Consider the following 24,480-nt stretch of genomic DNA (forward strand, 5'->3'; position numbering starts at 1 on the left):
AGTGGATCTGCTGGGGGGACGGATGGGGCCAGCAGTGTCAGGTTGGGTTCGGAAATATTTGAATTTACGCAGATCCTTTCGGGTCATCTGGGGGAAAATAACTTGCTAACAATGTTATCACTCTTTGTATGTCTGCCAGCCGTAAACAAATTATCGATTAATTTTACTGGCTGCTGACAGCACTGACATACAGACATTTAAAACATGACATCGCCAGCGTCGTGAATGACAACCCAAAATAAACTAAGGTCACCACAGATCTAAAAATATCTCAGATAAGAAGCTAACGGCGTCGAATAAGTGTTCAACTCACCAGCAAGCATCCCCCCCCTCTGCTAAGGAATAAATATGCTCTTAGCAAAAACACCCTTCCTCTCTTATCTCAAGAGTACTCATTAGTAATCACAGGCACAGCGTACAAAGGCCTATGCAATATAGTATGTGCACATTTCTAAGCGCACTTAAAGGTTCCTTTGTCAGTATTATTTCACTCAATTTAGCGCCACTTGAACCACAGATTGTTAATTAGTCTCCATGTTACACTGCTGACCCCATAATGAATGAAAGCCATCAAATCTCCACAGATTAGAGCAGGGTTCCTACACATTCTCAACTCCGACCAATTTATCTTGCTTTTACCTTTGAAATGCTGGTTCAATATAAATGGGTCTTATTATGCAACCAAAATATGCAGCTGCACCAAGTACGACAACATGGGTTCTCCACAAAATGACTGACAGCTTACCAAACACATTTCAAACCCTGTGTAGGAACCCTGATAGGATGAAGACATGCATAGAACATCAGTGTGACACACGAACAAACAGTAGCATAACTACTCATTAACATTAAGTGTAATTCTCTTCGACATCACGCCCCAGATACGAAGCCTTACTCATGTTTACCCAGACCTAACCAACCCAATCTAGGTTTACCCAGATATATTTTATTTCCCCTTGTCTAACCCATAAGTAGTGACCGGAAATTTTAAAACAAAACAAAGGAATGGTCACACTTAAAAGAAACGCAACAATAAATAAACGTTTGATGGGAATGATGAACTGAGGGATCCACACCTGGCTGCAGTGAGGCTTAGCTGAACTTTCTGTGTCTACCTGGTTTCTCACTGTGAAGTAGCAGCATTATAAATACTGAATTCAGTGCTTTAAGAGAACGTTTGTGTGTGACCATGGGACCTCAAAGTGTTTCTTGACAGCCTCAGCTGTTTTATATCCGCAACACTTTGGACTGCATTTGGCTTTATTGCACTTTCATCAGATTCACTTTAGAAGTCTTAAAATAAAGCACTGGGATGGTGTTTAGCTATGTGATTAATGGCATCATTCATCAGTTGTGTGCAGCCAACAGGCTGTTCAATGTTTACAGCTCTACGGCCAAGCGCTCCCTCTGCTGCAGCGTGGCACGCAGACAAGATAACAGGTGGGCCGTGGATTGGGTGACAACAGAGGAGGAGCGATTCTTGAGAAACCCCACCAGGGAGCCCACCAGAATCACACGGCTCTCCATGCCTGTCCAGAAATAGAGGCATTAATTTGCCAACTGTGATAAACAGAAAGGCGCGAGCTGTACGAGTGTGTGCTCGGAAATTCCCTTCAATTGTGAAAGTCTCATAGCCTTGGCTAGCGACGTAATCACATCGGTTTAAAGATGGAGTCTTGTGTTGCGTAATGTTTCACATTAGCTGTGAGCAACTCTCATCTCTTGACAAACATGTCTTAATTTTAATTGCCACAAGTGACCCATATCATTTTGTCACTTTAATATGATAACTGTAATGCACAACTCGCCAAAGTGCTAACTGAGCAGTAGGAAGTACGGCAAACTGCTTCTGATTGGTCATGTAATTGTTTAAAAGCTAAACCCTTTGATGACACCACAAAGTGACATAGATAATAAATGGACTTCTGTGTGACCACACATTGACCATAGTGGTGGAGCATTCAGTACATAGACCCGGTGCCCTCCCTGCCCTCCCTGCCCTCCCTGCCCCCCCCCCCACAGTGTTTCCCTCAGAGTTAAATGACACAGATGGAGGCAATGGACATACAGACAGATTCTATCAGGGATCAAACAGGTCAGGCTGACCCTGCAGCTCCAGCTCACGGTTGAATTGCTCCACCTCTTTGTTGGCCTCGGTGATGTACTCCTGGATAAACTCTCCCATGTCTGCGGTCAAAGCAATGTAAGGAAAACAGCAGAAAATCTCCAAAGCAGGCTGCGAAATAAAAGAAATCATTGGGTTCTAGTCTACCAACCACTCAATTACATGCACAGTTTTTCATGATCACGTGCTTCTCAGGGTCAAAATGTAAGTAATGCACAACAGGCAGGTTTCTCTCCTTTTTGTTGCCTTTTAAATCCGAAAAATCATCAATATGTCAAGTAAGGCTGCCACAATATCAGACTTTTGCTGCACTATTATCACGGCCAGAACCATTCAGGTCATGTATGACTGCGATATGTGTAGAAATTGAAAAATAAAAAATATTTTTTTTATTAGAGATTTAAAATAATATTTATAATGCTGTCAGTAACATTTTAATTCACCCTGTTTCTTGTGCATTCCGCCCTGACATAATTGTTATTTTTTTAGACATCATGTTTATCGTCAAAAACGCAACACCCTCATCTCCAAGTTTGAGAGACAAACTAGGTGTAGTTAAGGTTCTACAATACACCGTGGCGATTAGAAAAAGGATACAGGGATGGAAGTTCATTTTTTCTCCAAAGATGTCGACATATTGATAACCGTTGTAGAAGAAGCCTGGTGGCAGGGGGTCCAGGTGCCTGGTCATCTGAAACACATAATATCAAGTCATTTCCTGAAACAACCCACATTTCAACCAGCACAAACTCCAAAAAAAGTAATCTAATAAACATCTCAAAACAGTTCAAATCAAACCACAACTGATAAATGTCAATTGAGGAGTTCTCGTAAACAAACAGTTGTATTTACATGTATTGTCAGTCAAAGACCATATGCATGTATTGCTGGGGTCTATCCAATGTGTTGGAGCTACTGTCACCCCCCCACCTGCCAAATGTCTAACAGCCATCAAGCCTTAACCAGCAGCTGGAGAGTGCAATGAGTGCATGAGAGTCATTTAATATTGGTGCAAGCTCATAAAAACATTGAGTAGCTTTATTGCTGTCCCATCCACACCATTGGTAAATATCAAATGATATCATAATGATAAGTATAAACACACTCACATGTATGCTCTTGATTTCTTGTGGTGAGAGAGTACTTTTTGTCTTCTTAGGTTTATTTGTCTGCCTCTGAAAACAACAAACAGAAACAATTATAGAATATATATACATGAGTCTTAGCACTGTGTACTGCCATCAAAAACAAAAAGGTTATTTAATATAGGCTTTGAGTAAAATGCTTGTGTTTGCGCAATCTAGAGAGGAATAGCTAACACCAGTGCGATTTTGGTGAGATTATGACCATCCTGGCCCAAATTACAAGGGGGTGCCAGATCCCGCAGCCATTGATGAAAGCATTGCAATATTTATATAATTGCAGTAATAAGAAGTCTTTAGTGACAATATCATTATTTAACATTTTATTAAAAACTAGGCACAGGAAATGCAAAGCGTTTGTCAGTGTATTTGATACACGCATATGCATATTAAAAACAAGACAATGGTCATTTGGGGCATTCTTACAGCATCTGTTTGATATCTTGCCAGGAGTAATTGAACAGGAGCAACCACAGTGAGAACTTGCACTGTTCACAAACTCATGCAAAGTAAATGATGGACGAAAAGCCAATTATTGCCTAATATATATTAATACGAAACCTGCAGTATTAAACCCACTTCCTGTTACCACCAGTAAATACGGTGTGGTCAAATTAAACAGGACTTCATTCTTAATGCGTGCCACTTTAAAAGTTTACCTGTTTGGCGCACAGTCTGAGCCAGTCCTTCAGTCCATCCGCAGTGAGGCCCACACCATCAAAGACCAGGAAGCAGGGGGTGCCGGTGTCTTTGGGGCCCGGGGTCAGAGGGACAATGCTCAGGCTCCCGCTCACTGTGTTGTAGCTCACCTCCATCAGCTGCTCTGAGTCTGGAGGTTCCAGAGATGAAGGAGCTCACATCAAGTAGCACATGCATTCACACCTTGTGTAACACCTTCTACAGCAGCGTCATATGGAAACGGCATGCTGTCGGTGGGGTGTTAATGTTTCAACATCTATACAACCTCTCTGTTCCCAAAAGGACTCACAGAACTCACGTGTGGTAAGAATTATTAAATTAAAACATGTGCTTACTCAACTTGAAATATGTATTACAGTAACATACAAAAATAACTAATACATGAAGTAAAACAACTAAATATAGAGTGATGTAAATCATACGGTACCCTTAAGACATTGACTGACACTAAGGGGATGTGAGTATTAGGATAAGGATGGTACAGTACAGTCTCCACATTCGCTCCATACTGCTGTATCCTCTCGCCTCTCTACAAACATCTGCACATTCTCTGCACATCTCCTCACAGACACCTGCACTCTCTCCTCATGCAACAACGCTACACAGGTCGTCAAAAGAAAAAAGAGTGAGAAAACTATGAGGAAGAAACTAAACCGGTGGACTATGAGCTGAATTCTAAGCACCAGACACCAGAGCAACAAGCGAGCAGTTTTCCTACCGTCAGGAGCGTCTTGCCCGCCTTGAGGGCAACCTTTTCTCTAATAATTCCCAAAACTGGGAAATGCAAACGCAGGTCAAACAAGTCACATTTCAACAACATCTGATTTTACATTTTTCAAAAATTATCAAAAGACATTTACAGACAATTTTTTTTTAAATGTGTTCCTTCCTACCAGAAAATCGGACTTTTCCCCAAACATTGTACACATTTCCTCGGAAGGGGGTCAGCCTCAGTGATGACTTGAGTCCTACAGAAGAATGAAAAGCAGTTAGAACTGTAAAACTAACTGTTGAATTAAACAATTTATTTTAAATGATTAATTCCTGAAGGGAAAACTGGCAGCAGGTTGTCATAAATGGATCCTATGGGAGGACAGATTGTTTCACAGCAACAGCAGACAATTACTTTGGGACCCCAGTTGTCTCCATATTTGGAGGGAAAGGCGGCTTATGTAATCCTCATCAAACACTGCCAGCTCGTATCTGGAACTTGTCACGTGTAACGGTCAAAAAAGGGGGGAGAATTACTTTCCATCTCACCTTTACAGCGGGTGACAAATAGAGGCCTCTCGAGGGGCCTGTTGAAAGCCACGCGCTGCTGGGTGAGAACCAGAGAACCAGACCCGGAGAAGAAGCGCCCTTTGCACCTGAAACACAGAACACATGCACATTACACACAGGGTGAGAAAGTGAAGTTGAGAGCAAGCCAAATGTGTGTGCTACATTTTCACTTTGGCTGGAAAGTTGTTTACTCTTTCAGCTCCCCACAGGAAACAGGACACTGTTGGTAAATGTGCTGGTAAAACTGTAAAACTGTGGAAATGGTAAATCTGCACTTGTGTACATACTCTCATCAACAGGTGTAACATATTATGTTCTTGGTTAAAGGGTAAGGAGGTGTAAGAAGCAACTCAAAACACACATTTGAACATGAGTTTATAAAAAGGTCCAAACACTATCCAGTGGATGATCTGAGAGGGGGGGCTTAGCAGAGGTTCATATTAGGCTGCCCACCGGGGCATGATGTCTAAATGGACCCGGTCCAAAGAGAAGGAGACCCCTCTGTGTACATGGCAACTGCATGGCCAACAGCCTGTTACTGTGCTGCCAGGAGGCAGCTGGTGATAGAACACAAGATGCCCTGAGGGGCTTTACAGCAATCAGCAGCCGATAGCAGCCCAACAGCAATTAAACTGCAGGGAGGGAGACAAGGCCGGGGAGGGAACGGCGGCCAAAAGGTTGAGTGTGGACACAAGAGGACACCTGGGGGGCTCAACTAGGAGAGGGAACATAGGGAGAGGGTCTCACCATCCAGGGTAGAGGACGTAACGGGCCCTTAGCATTTGAGGCTCATTGAAGCTGCCCTCAGAAAGTATCAGATTCACATCTTCATTCCTAAGTGATACAAAAAAAAGCACAATGAATACGTAGCACGTACAAATACATTAAAAAAATGATTTAAAAATGATTACTATATAGCAGTTGTGAGAAAATAGAGACAAACATATGTTATCTTTGACTCAACACTGTGTGTGTCATTTATTAACACAGCTAAAAAATTTAAAGGAAAACCATTGACAAATATTACTCTTAACACTATGTTTCCATGGTAACACAATGACACTGTCCAACTGTTACTGTTTTAGTAAATCATCACAGAAAAGGAACACACGTTGATGGTGGTGTTTACACACAGACAACGGTTAATAAGATGATTGGAGTTCGTAATAACTAAATTAAACTTAAATTAATATTGACATTTTGTTTTAGGTACAGAATGCAGTAGGAAATGTTGACACATTGTTTTCAGTGGTCTGATCCAACAGATCCAGACAAAGACTCAAAAAGTGGATAATAATACAGCCTGGAGTGATTCTTTTCTAGTCAAAGATAAAAGAAGTGAAATGGCTGTTTGCGGCATTGATCATGATTCTGTGGGCTCCTACCTGGTGACAGCTCCTCTCTCTGCCAGTATGAAGGCAGCGGTGGGGTTGGCAGAGCGTACCAGCTGCTGAACATGCTTCATGAGAGGGTGCTTCTGCTCTGCTGTCAGCCCGGTGAACACCACTGTACTCGCAATACCTGACATACAACCAGGCACAAGAAGAGAATATGAATTCCAGGAGAAACTGGTACTTTACTGAAAATACACAATTACGTCTATATATCCACCGCAGGGAATGAATGCCACAGTGAAATACGTTAAGAGTGATTTATTGGCATTGCTGCTGCTGTGTACAAACAAGCAGAATTTGTCATTGGTTTTACTTCAAAAACGATTATTAAGATACAAAAAGTAAAGATAAATAATTATTTGACTGTCAGATTTCCTCCCTGCGGCCATAGGAGGAAGCGGTTGGTGCAATGGGCAATTTGACCTTGGTTTGCCTTTTAAGTCAGGTCAAGTCATTTTCATTTTATTTTATATAAGTGCTAACAAATACCAGTATTTTTTTGTATTCTTACAACCTTTTTCTTATATTTTGTAATGCTAAATGGAGCACATAGAAGACCATAGACCTTTTAATGTTATTTGTTGACATTAAGTTACAATTATGCTGTCATAAAATGTATACAACTTGACTTAGTTACCAACAATCATTACTTTCTTGACCTTCAATGGTTTTATATGTGGCAACATGGCATATGTTTGGAATGGCTATGTTGAACTGGTTCAATAAGAGCTTTTCACTTCTGAAAACAAATCAATAACAATGAATATCAATCTGGTGTTTCCACAGTATCATGTGAAAGCAGTTTTGACAGGACTTACCTTGGCTGCACTGCTCCAACAGCTTAGGGAATGTAAATCTGCAGTAACAGACAAGGGACAGAATACAAATAATATAAATATAAAGTATATTGTCAAAATGCACAGTTAGTGACCTAAGATTGTCACTTCTGCATTCAGGATAGATTATGTTGAAATGAAGTTGTTTCTACATGTAAGAGATGTGTTTTTATTTATTTATTTAATTAACAGGACTCTTTATTTAAACCCATGACAATCACTCTATGTATCCCTAATGGGTGGTTGCTAAAGTAGTGCAGCAATAAACAGTCTGATTCCATGTTATGGCCCTTGGCTAGCAGTCGGGTTATCAATCGAGAGGCATTTTTCACAGGATGACATCATGACAATGTCTGGCAACTGGCCAATGTGAAAGCTTTCTGTAATCTCATTTGATCTAAACATAATTTATCCTGAGTTTTCAAATCGATCAGTGTTATACACCACTTTCTGAATAGCTCTCCTGAGCCAAGTCCGCCTCCGGCCCACACGGACCCTCCCCTGCAGCTCTTAGAGACTGCAGGCAGAGAGGGGGGGGATCAGCAATTTGAAAGGCATTCATCTTCTCTGTCCTGATGTAATGAACTGTCTACATTCATCACAAAGAATGGATCATGACTGACTGATGAGCTTCAGTGAGGAGGGTGAGTTGGTCGCACACGTGGACCTGGGGGGATTAAGAGGGCTCTTCTGGAGGGGTTGACGGGTGGGTCAGGTCTAAGCTGGGCTAACCACACCCAATTAGCACCACAGTGGGGGCCCGCAGGTCTCCACTCAATCTATGGCAACAGACAGTGATGGGGGGCTTGTTGAAAATGCCTCGCATGGATCAGTCAGTGCTAACCACATTACTAACTAAACCTCTTATTACACATTTTTCCACTGCGCAGCCAAGTGGGGCTTTCAGAGTTAAACTATAGGGTTAACACGACTTGTTATAGCAAAGGATGCTAAACATGTTTGAGATTTGTTATTAAAGCTTTGCTCGCTAGAAAATCCAGTTTGATTTTTATCATGCGTATATTCTATTGGATTTATCATTGTTATTATATATATATATACGGTATATAAGGGCCACTTACGTGCATGTTTATATTTCAGAAAACATGTTTATGTTGGCATGACAGATTGCATTTGCTTTGAATACTATTTAAATTAATACCACTGTGTCTTTGTAGTTTTGTTTATATTGATATTATTGGGCTATGCTACTGTAAATGTATGTTTCTGTTTCTGTTATTATTACGACACGTGATAGTGACATAACGCAGCCTTTAGTGTGTTATGTCCATAAGAGTGTATCTGCGTTATACCAGTAAGATGCTGGGAGTCTGCAAGCTTGGATTGAAACAAGTTTTGTACCGTATTAGCTTGTAGTGAAGTTTTGTATTTACTTATTGCAGTGTTATAGTATGAATTTATCAAGTCTGTATTTGACCGCTAAAGATGCAATTTGGATAGTAATACCCTGTTATGATATCCTTGCAGAATAAGTGGCCAAGGAATTTACATTGGATCAACAGCACTATCTTTTGTATTAAATTGCTAATGAATCGAGATAACAGCAGTAGTTTTCCAAGCATGTTGGAAAAAGTAGACCCTCTACCCTGACTTCATCTGTATGCAAGTTTCAGCGGGCAGCGCAGCTTGGCTGTGCAGTGGAAAACAGCCTATTACCCGGAGTGGTATGTCATATTGTGCGGAGCAGCTCAGTCAATCTTCCACAGTGAGAAGCTCTGTAAGCTACATCTAAAGCCTGTAACAAAAGGAGAGTGAGATTAAATGTAGGACTGATCCTCTCCGTAAAAGGGACCCAGCCTTGAGTTTTAATAGCTAAAAGTGTCATGTAACCTCGTCGTGAAAACCACCAGCGCTTACACAATTTACCAACATCCGGCCCTGTCTGTCATCATCTGGTCCGTCCATATGTCCCAGAAAAACAAAGTAAACCATCCACTTGAACTCAGGTTCTGTTGTTGCTGTGTTTTTGTGGCAATTTAACTTTGCAATATAGGACAAAACAGGATAACATAACATTAGCTGCTACCTGCATGCAACTACATTTGCAAACAGGGGTCACAAGAACCCTTCTAGTCATGGGCAAACTGTTAAAAATGTTGTCATAAAACAGGAAGCATAAAGCGTAGTTTGCTTCTTGCAGAATGTTATCATTATCCTGTGCTGAATTTCAAAATATGCAAGTTGAAAGTCATTTGATTTTACACAGCAAACAAAACCATTTCAGAAGCTTTACTTCTGCATGAATGATGAGATGCACCTTAAATTGTACACTGACGTCTTTGCTTGGTCTTTTCGTCATCCATCACACTTCACTTAGTTTCTAGTTTATGAAAAGGCAATTTTCCAGTCCGTTTGGCAATCTAGTCAGATAGGAATATTATCTACTTCAGTTAGACATTGAAGTTTGCTCACTTTGGGTAAATGGTAACTCAGAAACAAAAGTAGCTAGAAGTCAGTGGACATGAAATGATCTCATACAATTCTTTATGGCAGTCAATGCCCTTTTGTTTCCTTCTTTCTTTTAAAAACATAGTTGAGACAATAATGTACTGGAGGAAGAAATGTTCACCTATGCTCCACACAGGAGGCGAGGGGGTCCACACAAGCAGTGACAGCACCGATGGTGAAACACGCCTGCACCACAGGGTCAGGATGGAAGAGAACAGCCTGCACCACATCCAGAACGTCTGTGTATCTGCACAAGTAGAACATATTGACAAATTACCATGAACAGAAATGAATTCAAGGTAAAAAAGAATGGACTGAATTGTGTGCCATCTCAAGATCCAGTTACCAGAAAATATTACACTTATGATTACAGCACAAACTTGGCCAATGTGTGTGTGTGTGTGACATTCCTTATAAATGGCTAACAGCGTGTCTCTAAAGATGCGTATCATTTCACTGTAACTGCATGTGGCTGTTAGCACTAATCATTGTGAATTAGACTGTTATGAGGCTCATTTGCATGGAATGGGGTTAATGTTGTGTCAATGTCAGCATATTACCCAATTAAAATACCCTAACCATTTGTGTATCCTTACAATGCAATGCAATAGGCTTTTGGTTTTATGGACTGGGATGAAATTGTTGGTATTCAAGACATTGGATGATGAACGTGAGATAAGATATCTTACCCAGGTGAGAGCACCAGCAGACGGGGTTTGCCTCCCAGGCCTCTCTGACTCTCCAGGAAGCCGGACAGATACTGCTGCAGGTGAGAGGCTGAGAAGCTGTCACAGCTGTCAGGGTCAGGCTTGTACACTACCCACCTACAGACGAAAGAGAAATATAATATTTACCATTTAGTGGTTGTCTCGATATTCTTATATCCTGTAGGGCTGTCCAGAATACCATTTTTTGGGCTCCGGATATTCGGTAGTAATCAGCAGCGAATATTCGAATATTCGGATATTCGGCGCGCGCTTCAACACGTGTATTTCGGTTTATTCAAGGCATTCATTTTATTATTCTACAGTATTGTTGTTTTATAGTTATTTGTTAATGTAAATAACCCAATTTGTGTTCTTTGAAATTGAAAAGGATATTGCATTATGTTACTTTCGGTGCAGTTGTATATATGTCTCAAGTGTAATTTGGCTTGGCTTCCTATTTTGTATGGACATGCTTTTATTTTTAAGTAGAGTTAGCGCTGTTGACAGGAAGTTGTTGTTGCTATGGAAACTACGTGACGGACAAAAGGATCGGAGATAAACGGAGAAAAGTAATATCTACATATAAAGACGGAGAAAGTCAACGATAAAGTTTATGGTTAAGTGTTAGCACCCCCCGAAGAGACACAAGCTCTTACTGTACGTTGATATTGGAGATTTCAATAAATTCAATTTGACAGCCGCAGTGGGAAAAACGAATATCCGAATAACGAAATTGAAAACCGAATAGTGGGCCAACGACCGAATATTCGGATATTCGGGTACAGCCCTAATATCTTGAAATAGCTACAACATATGTAAGATAAGACACACAAACAAAATAAAAAATGCTGGATGATTTGTCTCTCACCTTCCACGCTCCTTGTTCAACTGGACCAAGTAGTTGCAGAGCCTCTCCTTATGGCTTCCTGGTAATCCAGTGATGATGGTAACCACAACCTTTTTACACATGAAAATAAACACATTAGATTTGAATCAATTAAATTAGAGTATGAAGAATCCTTTTAAGAAACCAGAAATGTTTTTTTATTCCACTTCGCCTTAATCAGTATGCTTACCTTGTTTCCCAGACTGCTGACTGGGTTCCTCAGCTCTGCAGAGGGGAACAGCACCCCCAGGTGGTCGTACAGAATGGGCTCCTGACCGATGCTACTCAAGGCGAAGTGTTGTAAAAACCTGATATAGACAAGAAAACAACATCAGTAAACAAAAATCAGGTCACAACTGAATGGCAAATACTAGATCATTGTTTTTGCAATAAACATTTATATAAAAGCACAAAATCAGTGCTGTACAGTATGGTTATTTGGGATGTCTCATTAAACCAGAAGACAGATCTGTGAAGACCAGGAAGCTGAGTTAACCTCGCATGTGGTCTTCTTTGTTTCAGCTTTAATGGAATGAAAGACAATGTGGGTGCCAGATAATGAAGCTTCATTGACTTGCATACTTTCAAAATGCTATTTTGGGAAGGCGTTATTAAGAATACCCAGCATCAGGTTTTATATTTTTTTGGGCCAACTGTGAAGCTGTGTGACTTGTGAGTGTGTACTAACATGTCCTGCTCTGGCAGCTGGGAGTAGGAAGTCTTCAGGCTGCCTCTGCGTTTGGCCACAGGAGGCTCCTGACTGTCGTGCAGCTTCTGCAGTCTGCTGTGCCTGAGAGGGAAAAGTAATTACAACATTACTATATTGTGATTTTCATGCAGATAGTTAACCTTAAATACCTACTTTATAGCGCATCTCAAAGACTGATTTGAATTTATCTACAAAATATGTAATAAAAAATGGATAATGATGTGTATCGCAAAGCATGTAGGATTATTAAAATATTGAAGCTTGATTAAACATAAAACACCAATGGTATCGGAAATCCATTAAAAAAAGTCTGCATAGCGCATCAATGTTTTCTGAAAGTGTGATATTTCAAGGCAAGAAACACTTTCTGTTCTCAAAGGAATGTGCAATCTAGCATAGAAACAACTCATCTTAAGATGTAAAGGGGATCAAGTCATCTTACATATTTTTCTGGTTCCAGGTCAGCTGCTTTTGGTCCACCATTTGCAGAGGGAGTTCAGATTTAGAGTTTTGCCAAACCGACAGAACCTGAAACAGAGAGAGATAAGGTTCATACAACTGGAGCTCTGTAATGAGCTTATATTAAAGAAGTAGATATAACAGTAATGGATCATCCATAAATCAACACAAAACCACAACATCCACAGCTCACAATCCTTCAAAAAAAGTCCTAACAATAGTTAATACTTGACAATCAATATTGTTTTAAAATGATATTGCTCCATTAACAGTTTTTACCAGTGGTGTGCTTAGAATACTAATACACAGGCATGGTGAGAGACTGAATCTGATGACCCAGGGCTATATCCTATCTCCTACCTTGTCAGAGGTCACTGGTTAAAGTCTCACCTTGGAATAGAAGGCCCTGTGGCTCTTAGACCTGGGCTGAAGAGCAAACACCAGACAACGGTCAGCGCTGTGGAGGGGGAAGGGGAGGTGGGGGAGCAGGCTGCTCTTATACTCCACCAGGAGAGACGCCACAGCACTGGAGTCCTGGGAATAAAAACACACAGAAATCATTCACAAGTTGGAACCAGAAATTCAACCGCTTATGGATTCATAGTATATTTGTATCCTTGTTTTGAAGGGCAGCATGTAAATATCTGTCTATTTTGTATCATCATTATACTATAGTATGTAGCTGAAAATGTATCTTGTTTATAAAAATAATATATGTAATCATATGTGAGACATGACTGTAAATATTACCGGATCATAGAACTTGATGGTGCTGATGTGATCCTTGGACAGGGTAATGCTTCCATATTGAGAATGGATGAACAAGAGTCCCTCAGAGAAGAAAATGATTTTTCCTAAGATACACATTTTAAGAAATGTTAAGAATCATGCAGAATCACAACTATTTGTCAGATAAGGTATGCCTTTACCAGAATACTTGAAAGTCAAAGAACATCTTGTACATTTACTGTCACATTTAAACAGAAATGAATCCATGAAATAGTCTTATTCACAGGGCAGCGTAATAACTTAACTTTGGCAATTGATTTCAGGTTAAGTGAAACAATCTAAGAATATGTATAGTTACTGTATATGAATATAAAAGGGGAGTGTCACCTTCTTCAGGTGAGGAGAGCAGGCTGCTGGAGAACACGTACGCAGCGTCTGCTACAGTCAGAGCTGTTCCCAAACAAGTGGCTTCCTCCTTCTGTTAAAGACACGTATTGTAAGTGATGAGGTCACATGATCATACATACATAAACATGTATTCATACTAAACATGGAGCTTCTGAACTGACCTTAGCAAGATGTTGGGCTTCCTCCGATTGCTTGACGTCAGATTCCATCTAAGAACAACAAGAAGCAAACAGTGTTGGAAAGAATGTTTTCCTAAAACTAAGGATAAAACATTGTGTTTTTTGGATAGAAGACAACGAAACATTTGTGTTTTTGCAAAATTACAGTTCAGTTTATATCACGCATGTTCATCACATTAAAAGGACATGTATATGTATACCAAAACTATGTATGCTTTTATGTTGACACTAAAAAAGGTTAACATTCTGCATAGGGACCCTGTGATTCAGACCCACACATACCAGCCAGCAGGCATAGCGGGGCACGGTGGTCGTCAGGACGGTGTAGCAGCTGTCTGAGGACACAGTGCCATCTGCAGGAGAGCAAACAAACTTGTAAAATAATCGAAAACTAACAACAAAGCCAAAGAAGGAAAAACAAGGAAGAGGAATTTTGAATTGGAACCTTTGAGCAGCTGGTTTTTAAAAATGACTTTTGCCTTTTTCTGTTAACAGCAGCCTGTGGGATTCCCCTGCTTATTTTATAAATCAATTTGACATTGTGGAATCAAATCAGCAATTCCTTCCAAACACACTGAATCTGATCAATACCGTACCTTTCTGCTGAATGTTGATACTGGACTCCAAGAAGGATTCAGAGAAAACCACCGAGCCCAGGTCCCCCCCGCCCCACTGCAGGTCAGGGATGTCCTGGACAGTCATGGACGCCTTGGAAAAAAAGTAGATTTAGTTAAGATACATTATATACACAATCATTTTCTTGATAACAACAACTAATATGTTTTACTTCTATATAACTTACTGTTTTAACTAAATAACGGCTTTTTTCATCTGTCAGAGGAACAATCCTGAAAAAATAAAACAGGCTGTTAAGAAATGTTCTAGGAGATGTATCAAAAAATATAAATGCTTGCAAAAACCAACAAGGACTAGTGAACACTCACCTTCCTTGGTTATTTACTGCTTGAATGCTGAAGTCACATTTAGATCTAATAAAAGAAAACAGAATGATATACAGATTCAAACAATACGTCACTTTTCATCATGGCTCAGTCTCACACTGAATGAATTATGTACCTGAGATAACTGCGGTACTGATTTAAATTCATGGTGTCCAAAGTCAAAAGAAAAGTGTTCTCTGCAACATCCTTAGCCTGCAACGATAATAAAAGCGTAATAAAAAACTTCACAGTTACAGTATATGCTGAAAGATTAATGTTATAATAGGTGCTCTTTTTATCTCACCTTGCTAGTGCTGGAGGTACAGGAGAAGCATTTGATTCCTGACAGGACTGCTTGAACAGCAGCTGAATATATCTGTGACAAAAGTCTGTAAAAATACATTATTAAAATGATTAACAATGGCCAACCAATAGCTTACAGGATAAACAAATTGCAAGATCCAAAGTGAATAACTTACAAGACTTCTGTTTTCTTTTGCTTTGTGTTTTGATTTCCTGAGGATGAAATACAAGCAAGGGGACAAAATGATATACTAATAATACAAATAAGGGCTTCTCAAATTACATTTAAGTCCAAGCCCTCACTCCAAACATTTATCTTAACGCATAGTAACATTCCCCACTAACTACACCTAGACAGGGTTAGTTGGTAACGTTTTAAGACTTGGGCTAACTAACCTGCTTTCAAATGTGATGCAATGGACAATAATGTTATAAAAAACATAGTTATTTCACAAATTTGCAGCAAAGCCTCACCAAGGTATGGAGTGTGGGTGGTCCCAAAGAAATAGGTCCGGGAGCAGGCTAGAGGCCCTTTGGGAGCCACACACTGCAGAACCTAGTGGAGAAAAATGTGTTTATTTAAAAAAGATAGTGATGGCAAGAGAGGATTTGTAAACACTGCTCTTAAACACCACCGATTGTACCGAACTTCTTCACCAGGTGGAGCTGCAGGCCAATTTCTATTTTTCGTTAAGAGCTTTTATGGTATATAAAATATGTTTCAATTTGAAAAGCTGGACAGTTTTCACAGGGCAGGTCTTATACTCTACTTAGCTCTTTGCAGTTGCCTGGCCCTTAGTAGGGATCCTATGGTGATGCAGGTTTGCAGTGTAAGCTACATCATACTGTTTTCCACTTCAGGCTGCTCACCATGTGTCTGGCTGTAGAACCCGGCGGTCCTGTGTTGCGGACTTGATGACTCTCTGAGGGAAAGTTAAATGAATAACTCTCCAAATCCTCTAAAGACGAGTGCTTCCCAAACAACACGAAGGGCTGCTGACTTTTACTGAAATATAGAAACATTTGATTAGGCAATGGAGTTTTTTCGACAAACTACAGATGAGTAAAATTACAGTATTTAGATATTGTTGAGTAGGAAACAAAACCTTTTATCTGTGATGTTGCTTGAGATCAGTCCATGAGAGTAATAAGTACGGAATGACTGGGGATCAAGAGACAAAAACGTTATGCAGACATGTACAAAAAGCTAACTGCCAAGACATTGAACTATGCCATTTAAAAGTATACAGCTAATGAATGAGAAGTAGTTTAAGCGGACATGTAATGGATCTATTTCCTTTGCTGGGTCCAGCTGTTTTTTTGTAGGAAAATGACAACAAACGTACCTCTCCTGCCTGCGCTTCAGAAAGCTCCAAGATAGACAGATGGCTCTCCAGTTCCATGCTGGAGAAAAAGCCACTCCACTGCTTCTCAAAGTTAACCAGGTCCTAAAATACAACAAACAACACCAAGGTTAGAGCGCATATTGAACTGATGGTCATGTTCAAACCTTTACATTCAAAACATAACTTATAAAACTTATGGACAGCCAAAAATATTGTTGTCCCTTTAAAACTAACTGAAGAGTTAATTAAATGCATCATTCATCAACTGACTGACAAAAAAAACATGTTCACTTTAAACAACATAATTAAAGAACTTCTGGACAAGAAAACGTTCAACAAAATCTTTTCAAAATTCAAACAGCAGAAGAAAAAGTAGCTCAAAATTACCTCTATGAGGAGATGATCAATGGACACTGGGTCGAGTCTGTTGTAAACCTGCCACAGCTTCTCACTCATGTCCATTATCTGTAAAAGCAAGAATATACCAAACAAGCTGTAACAAGTATAATGTAGTGCAACAAATACTTTCCGTATGAAATGCATTTTCCTTTGCGACACTTAAGAGCTGACAATACATTTATGTTTTAGGTTTTTTGAAGATACCTTGTATTTCATGGTAAAGAAGCTTCCTCCACCAATGCCTTCCAGGGCAAATGCTTGAATCAGCGGCCACTTTTCCAACATGAACATATCAAAATTCTGGATGTGTCCTAAAAATAAAAGAAGAGCAAGTATAATTACATGTGTTGTTATGTTAATTTAATTAAAAAAAATAAGAAAACGCTGTCAAGTAGGACCAATCACATTTCAGCTTAGTGAGATGTCATGGAGTTGGTGTGGGAAGTTACATTAATGCACATCATGTGAGCCATTCCAGACTGAAAATACTGAGAACCTGGCACATTGTCTGTATATTTAGGACATTTCTGCTCAATGCTACCTCTGTTAAAACTGCACAGCTCTTTCAGTTTAATTTATGTTATACTATATACATTTCATTTTGTATTCCCTCCTTTTTTGCAACTTAATTCTTCTACAGTGTTTACGTATGCATCATTGTACACCAAAGCAAATGTCCTACATGGGTAAAACTATGCGGAAATAAACATGTTTCTGCTTCTGATAAATGTGGAGTTTAAAACAGATGATATTTACCCTGGGAGCTGAAAGGTACACCGATACGATAGCAGTCCTGCACCATTGTGACAAAACTGGAGATTTTGAATTCCTCTGCTGCTTCCTCATCTTCATACTGTGTGGAGGTCGAAAAGTACAGAGGTAGACAAATTAAAAAAGCATCTCAGGAATACCAGTCACAAACACTGCTACAAGGAGTCATAAATACAATTCAACAAAGGCAATCATTATCTGAAGAAGCTAGCCACCTGTACACAAACAGTTTTGTTAAAGAAAGTCAATCTGCTCCTTTTACTGTGCAGTCCCTGTTGACAAAGTGTCATATTTAAAAGGACTTTTCTAATGGACATGCGCACAAAGTGACCCAAACGGGTTCAAATAAAGCCAGATGGATACATTAACATGCCTAATTACTCTTGATGAATGTAATCATCTCTCTTAACCAAGCATACAAGAACTATAATTATCAAAAAATATAGGCCTGTAGGGTAGGAAAATGGCTTTTTACCTCCGCCTTTGTCATGCAGTAGAGCTGTAGGTTCCTCCAGTGGGACACGTAGGGCAACAGGTAACTGTAGTTCATTGGGTTGCAGTACAGATGAACACAATCTGCCTTTATTAGCAAGATAACATCTGGAAGCAGACAAGTAATGTGTCAGAGTGGATTACAAAAATTAAAGCTGCCTCAAAACTGTGAAAAACAAATATAGTTAACATCACTTGAAAACTCACCATCTAGCATTTCTTCAGGAAAATCCTCAAGAGCATTTTCCAGATTCAAATGATTTCTTCCATATAGTCCATAGAAGAGGAACTTAGCCAGCTCAGTGCACCCCTCATTATATCTGCTGTCAATTCCTAAAATACACAAGAATGTATACATATTTGTTGTTTATTTTAAATCAACCATGCAAATTGTTTTATTCAACACATGGTCACATTTAACATGATATCCTCTAGCATGAACAGTTGGTAGTGCCGTTAACCAGATAAAGACATAAAGGTAAAACATAACCTTAACATACCAAGAGAGCACAGGATGCCATCAGGAACAGTGCCAGCCTCGCAGAGCAGAGACTGGACCTGACTCAGGCGACTGCAACTGGGAAATGTCACAATAAAAACAAGGTACACAGTCATTTATTAGGTATTTACTTTAAGTTCAGGTGAACATTGAGCTAAAATTTTCACTTTTCACTCCAAAAAGAGCAGTTTAATAAAGGTCAAGGTTAAGAAAGGAAATACAAAGTCCAATTTAATTGATGTTTTCAAAGAGTTAGGCCACATAACAGAGTTTGATATCAATGATCCTAAAAAAACAGCATGTTGGACCTTGTTTGAAGTTTAAAAAAAAATAGAAAATTAAATAAATACAATATATTGCATTCATAAGTCAGTATGAAAGCGTCACTTTTCCAAAGATTTTACACCATTTTTTCGACACCACAACATTAAACATGTTTCGATCACCACATATTTCGACAACAGTTTCTTATTGAAAACACACAAGATTTCAACATTTTGACATTGTTTCAGCACACTAAAAACAATATTAAGTTATGACATGAGCCTTAACGTTAAGTTAACAATGAATTGAGTAAACGTTGACGGACATATTTAACATTAAGATGTTTTGTTGGTTTGTTTTGGGGGTTGCTAACGTTGATTACCAAAGATCCCAAAATAAACCGTTAAAATCAACGTTAGCTTGACGTTTTGGCAATAAAAAGACAACTGACAGATGTGCAGGGAATACCTAGGAATGGGTGTCATGGCTCCACTACTGTAGCTAGCTAACGTTTAATTATTCATACAGTACGAAGGATAGCTTAACCAGCAAACCAGTATATAATGAAGTATCAGTGTGGTAGACACTTTTCTAACGTTAGGTCCTTTACGTTTCTGTAAACAGTGCCCTTAACGACAACTAGCAATGCTGTTTTCTTATTACATCTATGCCAATAACGGATAATGCTAACGTTAGCCATGTTAGCTCAACGGCTTCACTGAGGCGTTTTCTGTCCACGCAATTCGATATTAACATTACCTGACAGTCGGGTTAATTCCCGAGATTTTCCCGTTCACTCGCCTCAAACCGGCCATGGTTATTGCTGCCACAGTTCACACAATTAACGTTTTCAACGGAACAACGTTATTTATTTCTCAGGACGAATAACTCGGCTACATATTTTTCATCACCCTGGAGAATGTCTACAAAGGATAGCATAGCAACGGTGCAGACCATGTAATGCGTAGGGGCTTTCAGAATATATTTTAAATCTTTGGGGGTAATAGTTAGAATATGTAACCCTTATTATTATTATTTCAAAAATGTCTCTTTAATAAAGCACCTTATTTAGGTTTTGGCCCAATAAAGCAGTTAACAAAAATAAATGTTTACGAATTTGACAAACATATCCCCCCCGTTTAACACTGTAGTACTGCCTTGTCGGGCCGTTTCGTTTTGACAGCTGGAGGCAGCAGTGCGCAGCAGCACAGGGAGATGGTGCAATCCCTCAGTAATCCCAGCTGTTGAGTATGTAGGGGGAACTCCTTCATATACTACAGCTGTGTCTCTTTTATTAATATACATGCATGTGCAATCAATTATCATTTCATGTTTGTTTCTTGTTTATTATTGTTTTACACACTGTCATTTTGTGATATTATCTTCAGTAAAACTAATCATTAAACGTTTTAACAGATATTCCTTTTTGTGTCTTGTATGTTAAACAGCATGTTCACAGGGAGGTTATCTCACATTTGACCTGCATGTCTTGGCTCTAATGACTTTAGTTTGCATCTCTACAGCAAGGCTGATTCAGCACTAATAAAGACAATAAACAATCACAGGATGCCTGCTTTTTGTGCCCAGAGCAGCAAACCAATGGAGTCAGGTGTGAAAAGGAAACCGAACCAGGCCAAATGATTAGGAGTTTTACTAAACCCCATAATGGTTCAGTTCATAATGTTCACTTTAAATAGGCCATTAACTTTGGAAATGCTGTTGTAATGTACTACATTTTGGGAAGATACATCTCTACAATATTATAGGGACTCACGTACTGCATTTTAAGATTCAAGGTAAATTATTCCTGTAGTAGTTATGGTTTGTGTTCATCTCCAGGACATGATCAAGTAAAGGTCTAAATATAAATATAAGCTTCTGTTGGTTTTAGGGTGCATGACAAAGAGATGTGTGCTTGTAGAGAGTACTGGTTTTTGAGTGAAGAAATGCTTGTGAGTGAGGGAACTGAGTTTATCATCAAATGTACAAATTCAGGAATGTATCATGTGTACGCCTATCTTATTGAGCATAAAGAGGAGTAAAAGAAGAAGTACAGCTGCTGGATTTATTCACTTTTGGATTTGCCTATGATTTATCTGACACATTTAGAAGATTTGCTTGTTGATATATTGATTGCCTAACAGTTACATCCTTAACATCATCCTTCAGATGGACTCATGTGCCAACAATCTGATTAAACATGGATAAACAAGATTGCCCTTAAAAATGTGTTCAGTTTTCTTTATTGTGCAGCTTTAATTTATATTCAATTTAAGGATTTACAATAAAGCCTGTTAATCCAAAACACTTATTCTACACGGTAAGTAAGAAATCAAGGCAGACATCTGAATGTGATAAACTGTACTTTATTGTTTCCTTTATAACGTGATGGGCAATCTGTTTTTAAATGTGTTTGTAGTATGTTTGCAGTATTGCAGATCAATCTCTAGAGCATCAGTGAAAGCAGGATTTTTTTAACTTCCAACTGCTTCAGTGGGCTGCATGGTGCTGGTGATCCACTCAGTGTAGAGGGAGATTATGGTGTAAATTCCAGGCTTTTTAATCTGGCCACACTTCTTTCCTCCGTTGGAAGTGATGCCCACTGCGACGCCGTTGTAGAGCAGAGGACCTCCAGAGTCACCCTGAGAGACAACATAAACACACTTTCACTGCAAGTTTTCAATTTAAAAGCTGGATAACAATATTAGCATCGGTAAAGAACATGTCCTTTAGGCCAAACAACCTACAGTAAAGATGTCATCATACTGTAGAAAAGGGGGAAAATCCCAGCTGTGAACTTTTAATAAAGACATAACAATATATACATGTGAGATACTTTTACTTTACTTGGGTATTTAAATGTCTTTCTATTATAATTCAATACTAAAAAAAATGTATTTGACAGCTTTAGTTAGATTCTGATGAATAATACAAAATATAATCAAAATATATTCATCATATATTCTATACAGATCATGAGATAAAATATTATTAATCGATTATTTTGATTGACAAGCTTTCCCGCAGTGTATAGTAAAATAAAAAGTTATAAACATATTCATGCATCAATACTTCCAATTCAATATAACATATATTATTGTGGAATGGACCATCATGCATTTTGAGTACTTTTTCTTTTCCCTTTTACTTAAGTGCATTTCGAATGCAGGAATTTTACATGTAACAGAGTTCTTCTTCATTGTAGTATAGCCTCTTTTACAAGTAAAGTAAAAGATCTGAGTACTCCATTCCCCAATGCATAACTTTACTCATAGCCTTCCAAACTTAATGCTGTCTCTCCCGTATGTGAAGAATCATTAACATTCAGTAAAGAGAATAACTAAACCTTACATCACACGTGTCTTCCTTCTTGTCAGGTTGGTCACAGGGGTCCGGGCAAACTTTATGAGCACACATCATGTTGTTGGTGAACTTCCTGCCAAAGTAGTCGCTGCGTCTGCACCGGACTGAGCTGACCATCTCTATGACCACCTCCTTCAGCTTGTCTGGCCTGGACCCCAGATCATCCTGGGACCCCCATCCAGCCGAGTCCACCTCTTCATCTCTGCCGGGGTTTGTGCCACCTGTTCGCAGGAATGGCACTGCTTTAACAGCCTCAGAGATGTTGAATGGACGATCCAACTGAAAAAAATCAAGAAAATTGTTTAAAAAATAGAATAAGCTTAATATCCATAGTTCTGTTGTTGGCTTGTTCTACAAAACAGAACATCATAGCAGTTTACATTTCAGTACCGCTGATACCTTGATTAAAGCAATGTCATTATCATAATTTGAAGCGCTGAAGTCTGGGTGATTGTAAAGTTCCATGATATCAAATGTCTGCTTCGTCTCTTCAGCTTCACTCAGAGAATGGACACCCAGCACTACCTGCCTTCCATTTGGCCTGTGAAAAAAGAACAATAATTATTAATAATTCAATTATCTCCAAAACATTTCAACTGGAACAGCGTAACAAATTAGCAAAAACAGAATCTCCCCCAAATAAGGTCTTGTTGTTGTTGTTGTTCTTCTTCTTCTTCTCTCCTTCTCCTTCTTCTTCTCATTCTGATTATTAATAGCATTGTGAAGACATATTATAATTACAAAAGAGCTAAACTGAATATGTTCCTAAAATACTCCAAATTAGGTAACAAACTAAATTATTTACCTAAATATAATAATATTTCCGCAGAAGACTCGCAAACTAAATCCGAGATACATTCCCTTACAAACTGGGTCGTTTCGAGGAATTTAAAGAAGTAAATATTTAAATAAATACTTAATATCTTAAATGTATTCTGTCCACTGGGACCAAATGGACTGTATACTTGTTTATCTGAACGTAATGCTTTCCTCATTGCAAACTACATTGATCAGAAGAGGATCTCCTCACCCTGTTGGCAGGCAGTGCACTGCAGTCATCACCCACTGATCTCCCACCACAAAGCCTCCACACTCGTGTTTCATGTTCTCTCCTTCAGGAACCTGGATGGAGGCCATGTAGGGCCGAGAGTGTGCCACCGCCTCTCTGCCACCTATTATGCCCTCACCTGAAATAATCAGAACACACCGAATAACGTTTTTTACATTTATGGTTGGATAGAGTAGCAGTATAGCAAGGGAACTTCAAAGCCCTACGGCTGGGGAAAAGCCGTTCAGCATTTATGCAAGGCAAGGGAAGTTTATTATCACTTTAGACACAATGGGCTTTACAAAAAACATCAAAAGCATTCAGATATAGTGCAAAATAATGTAAAAACAGTCATTAAAAAAACAATTAAAAAGTCATTACATCTAATTTTGATTGACTTTTTATGCATTTATTAAATGAAATACTTATTCATAACTAACACTGCACTGTCACCTTTTTATTTTTAAATTCCTGTCTTATTCTATTTGTATTGACACCCTCGGATGACATTAGTGCCACCTCGATTTAAGACTTTGTTGTTATCTATCTCCGTGTTTTTGACTATATAAGCCTGATGTTTTTTGCTGCTCCGGTGAGCAACATACCCCATGTGTGTGAGTTAAACCATATCCTTTGTATGTGATTTAACTCTGCTCCTTCTTGCAAGAATAAATGAGTACCTGATTATTGATTCTCAACCTGGTGTCGAGTGATATTTTCCTAACACTGTTCTAAACATATCTTAATACATTTTAATTGCCATGTTTTTTAAATGTTGCCTTGCCTAATTTCTATATCGAATCGTATCTGTAAGATATCAGCAAAGTGCTTGGAAAAAATGTAAACATTTGCAAATAATAAACAAGACATTTTTCAGAAACAATAGACACATTAATACAGGACAAATGTAAACCATTGAGCATGAACTACTCAGAAACTAAATCTAAACACATTTATCTTTTGCTATGAAAGAAAATCCACTTACTGTGCGAAATGAGGGCACAAACAAAAGCTGCAGCAGCCACAAGGAC

At 39.0% G+C, this 24,480-nt stretch overlaps 2 protein-coding genes across 2 annotated transcripts in view; both read right to left on the minus strand.

The window, feature by feature from the left end:
* Window positions 1–2,004: 2,004 nt before the first annotated feature.
* Window positions 2,005–19,959, minus strand: cunh20orf194 (chromosome unknown C20orf194 homolog). The gene is made up of 37 exons (XM_034124432.1): window positions 19,798–19,959; window positions 18,776–18,852; window positions 18,483–18,608; window positions 18,259–18,383; window positions 17,769–17,865; window positions 17,217–17,323; window positions 17,001–17,078; window positions 16,614–16,715; window positions 16,374–16,429; window positions 16,138–16,273; window positions 15,742–15,823; window positions 15,444–15,480; window positions 15,269–15,353; window positions 15,101–15,177; window positions 14,968–15,012; window positions 14,826–14,871; window positions 14,620–14,731; window positions 14,306–14,376; window positions 14,006–14,053; window positions 13,824–13,914; window positions 13,458–13,561; window positions 13,098–13,241; window positions 12,691–12,776; window positions 12,228–12,329; window positions 11,730–11,847; window positions 11,522–11,610; window positions 10,636–10,770; window positions 10,068–10,193; window positions 7,460–7,497; window positions 6,633–6,768; window positions 5,995–6,081; window positions 5,227–5,333; window positions 4,860–4,934; window positions 3,927–4,096; window positions 3,235–3,300; window positions 2,723–2,816; window positions 2,005–2,187 (listed from the first exon to the last, which is right to left on the minus strand). Exons 1-37 carry the CDS (start codon window positions 19,851–19,853, stop codon window positions 2,081–2,083), a joined length of 3,438 nt encoding a protein of 1,145 aa, XP_033980323.1. The 5' UTR covers window positions 19,854–19,959; the 3' UTR covers window positions 2,005–2,080.
* Window positions 19,960–21,384: 1,425 nt separating this feature from the next.
* cfd (complement factor D (adipsin)) overlaps window positions 21,385–24,480 on the minus strand; it is a 3,159-nt gene continuing 63 nt past the window's right edge. The window contains exons 1-5 of the mRNA XM_034141513.1: window positions 24,435–24,480; window positions 23,432–23,588; window positions 22,801–22,942; window positions 22,390–22,680; window positions 21,385–21,680 (exon numbers count right to left, since the gene is read on the minus strand). The exon at window positions 24,435–24,480 is cut by the window's right edge and continues 63 nt beyond it. Of these exons, the coding sequence (XP_033997404.1) occupies window positions 21,513–21,680; window positions 22,390–22,680; window positions 22,801–22,942; window positions 23,432–23,588; window positions 24,435–24,480 (804 nt within the window). The 3' untranslated portion in view covers window positions 21,385–21,512. The remainder of the gene's footprint in view (window positions 21,681–22,389; window positions 22,681–22,800; window positions 22,943–23,431; window positions 23,589–24,434) is intronic.

Source organism: Trematomus bernacchii, unplaced genomic scaffold (assembly GCF_902827165.1).
Source record: "Trematomus bernacchii unplaced genomic scaffold, fTreBer1.1, whole genome shotgun sequence".
Classification (NCBI taxonomy): Eukaryota; Metazoa; Chordata; class Actinopteri; order Perciformes; family Nototheniidae; genus Trematomus; species Trematomus bernacchii.

Coding starts and splice junctions, on each gene's coding strand:
- cunh20orf194 (XM_034124432.1), bottom strand. CDS start 19,853: ATGGCCGGTTTGAGGCGAGTGAACGGGAAAATCTCGGGAATTAACCCG. Junction 16,274..16,373: donor AGCAACATCACAGATAAAAG/GTTTTGTTTCCT, acceptor TCTATATTTCAG/TAAAAGTCAGCAGCCCTTCG. Junction 7,498..10,067: donor GCCTCCTGTGTGGAGCATAG/GTGAACATTTCT, acceptor CTGTTACTGCAG/ATTTACATTCCCTAAGCTGT.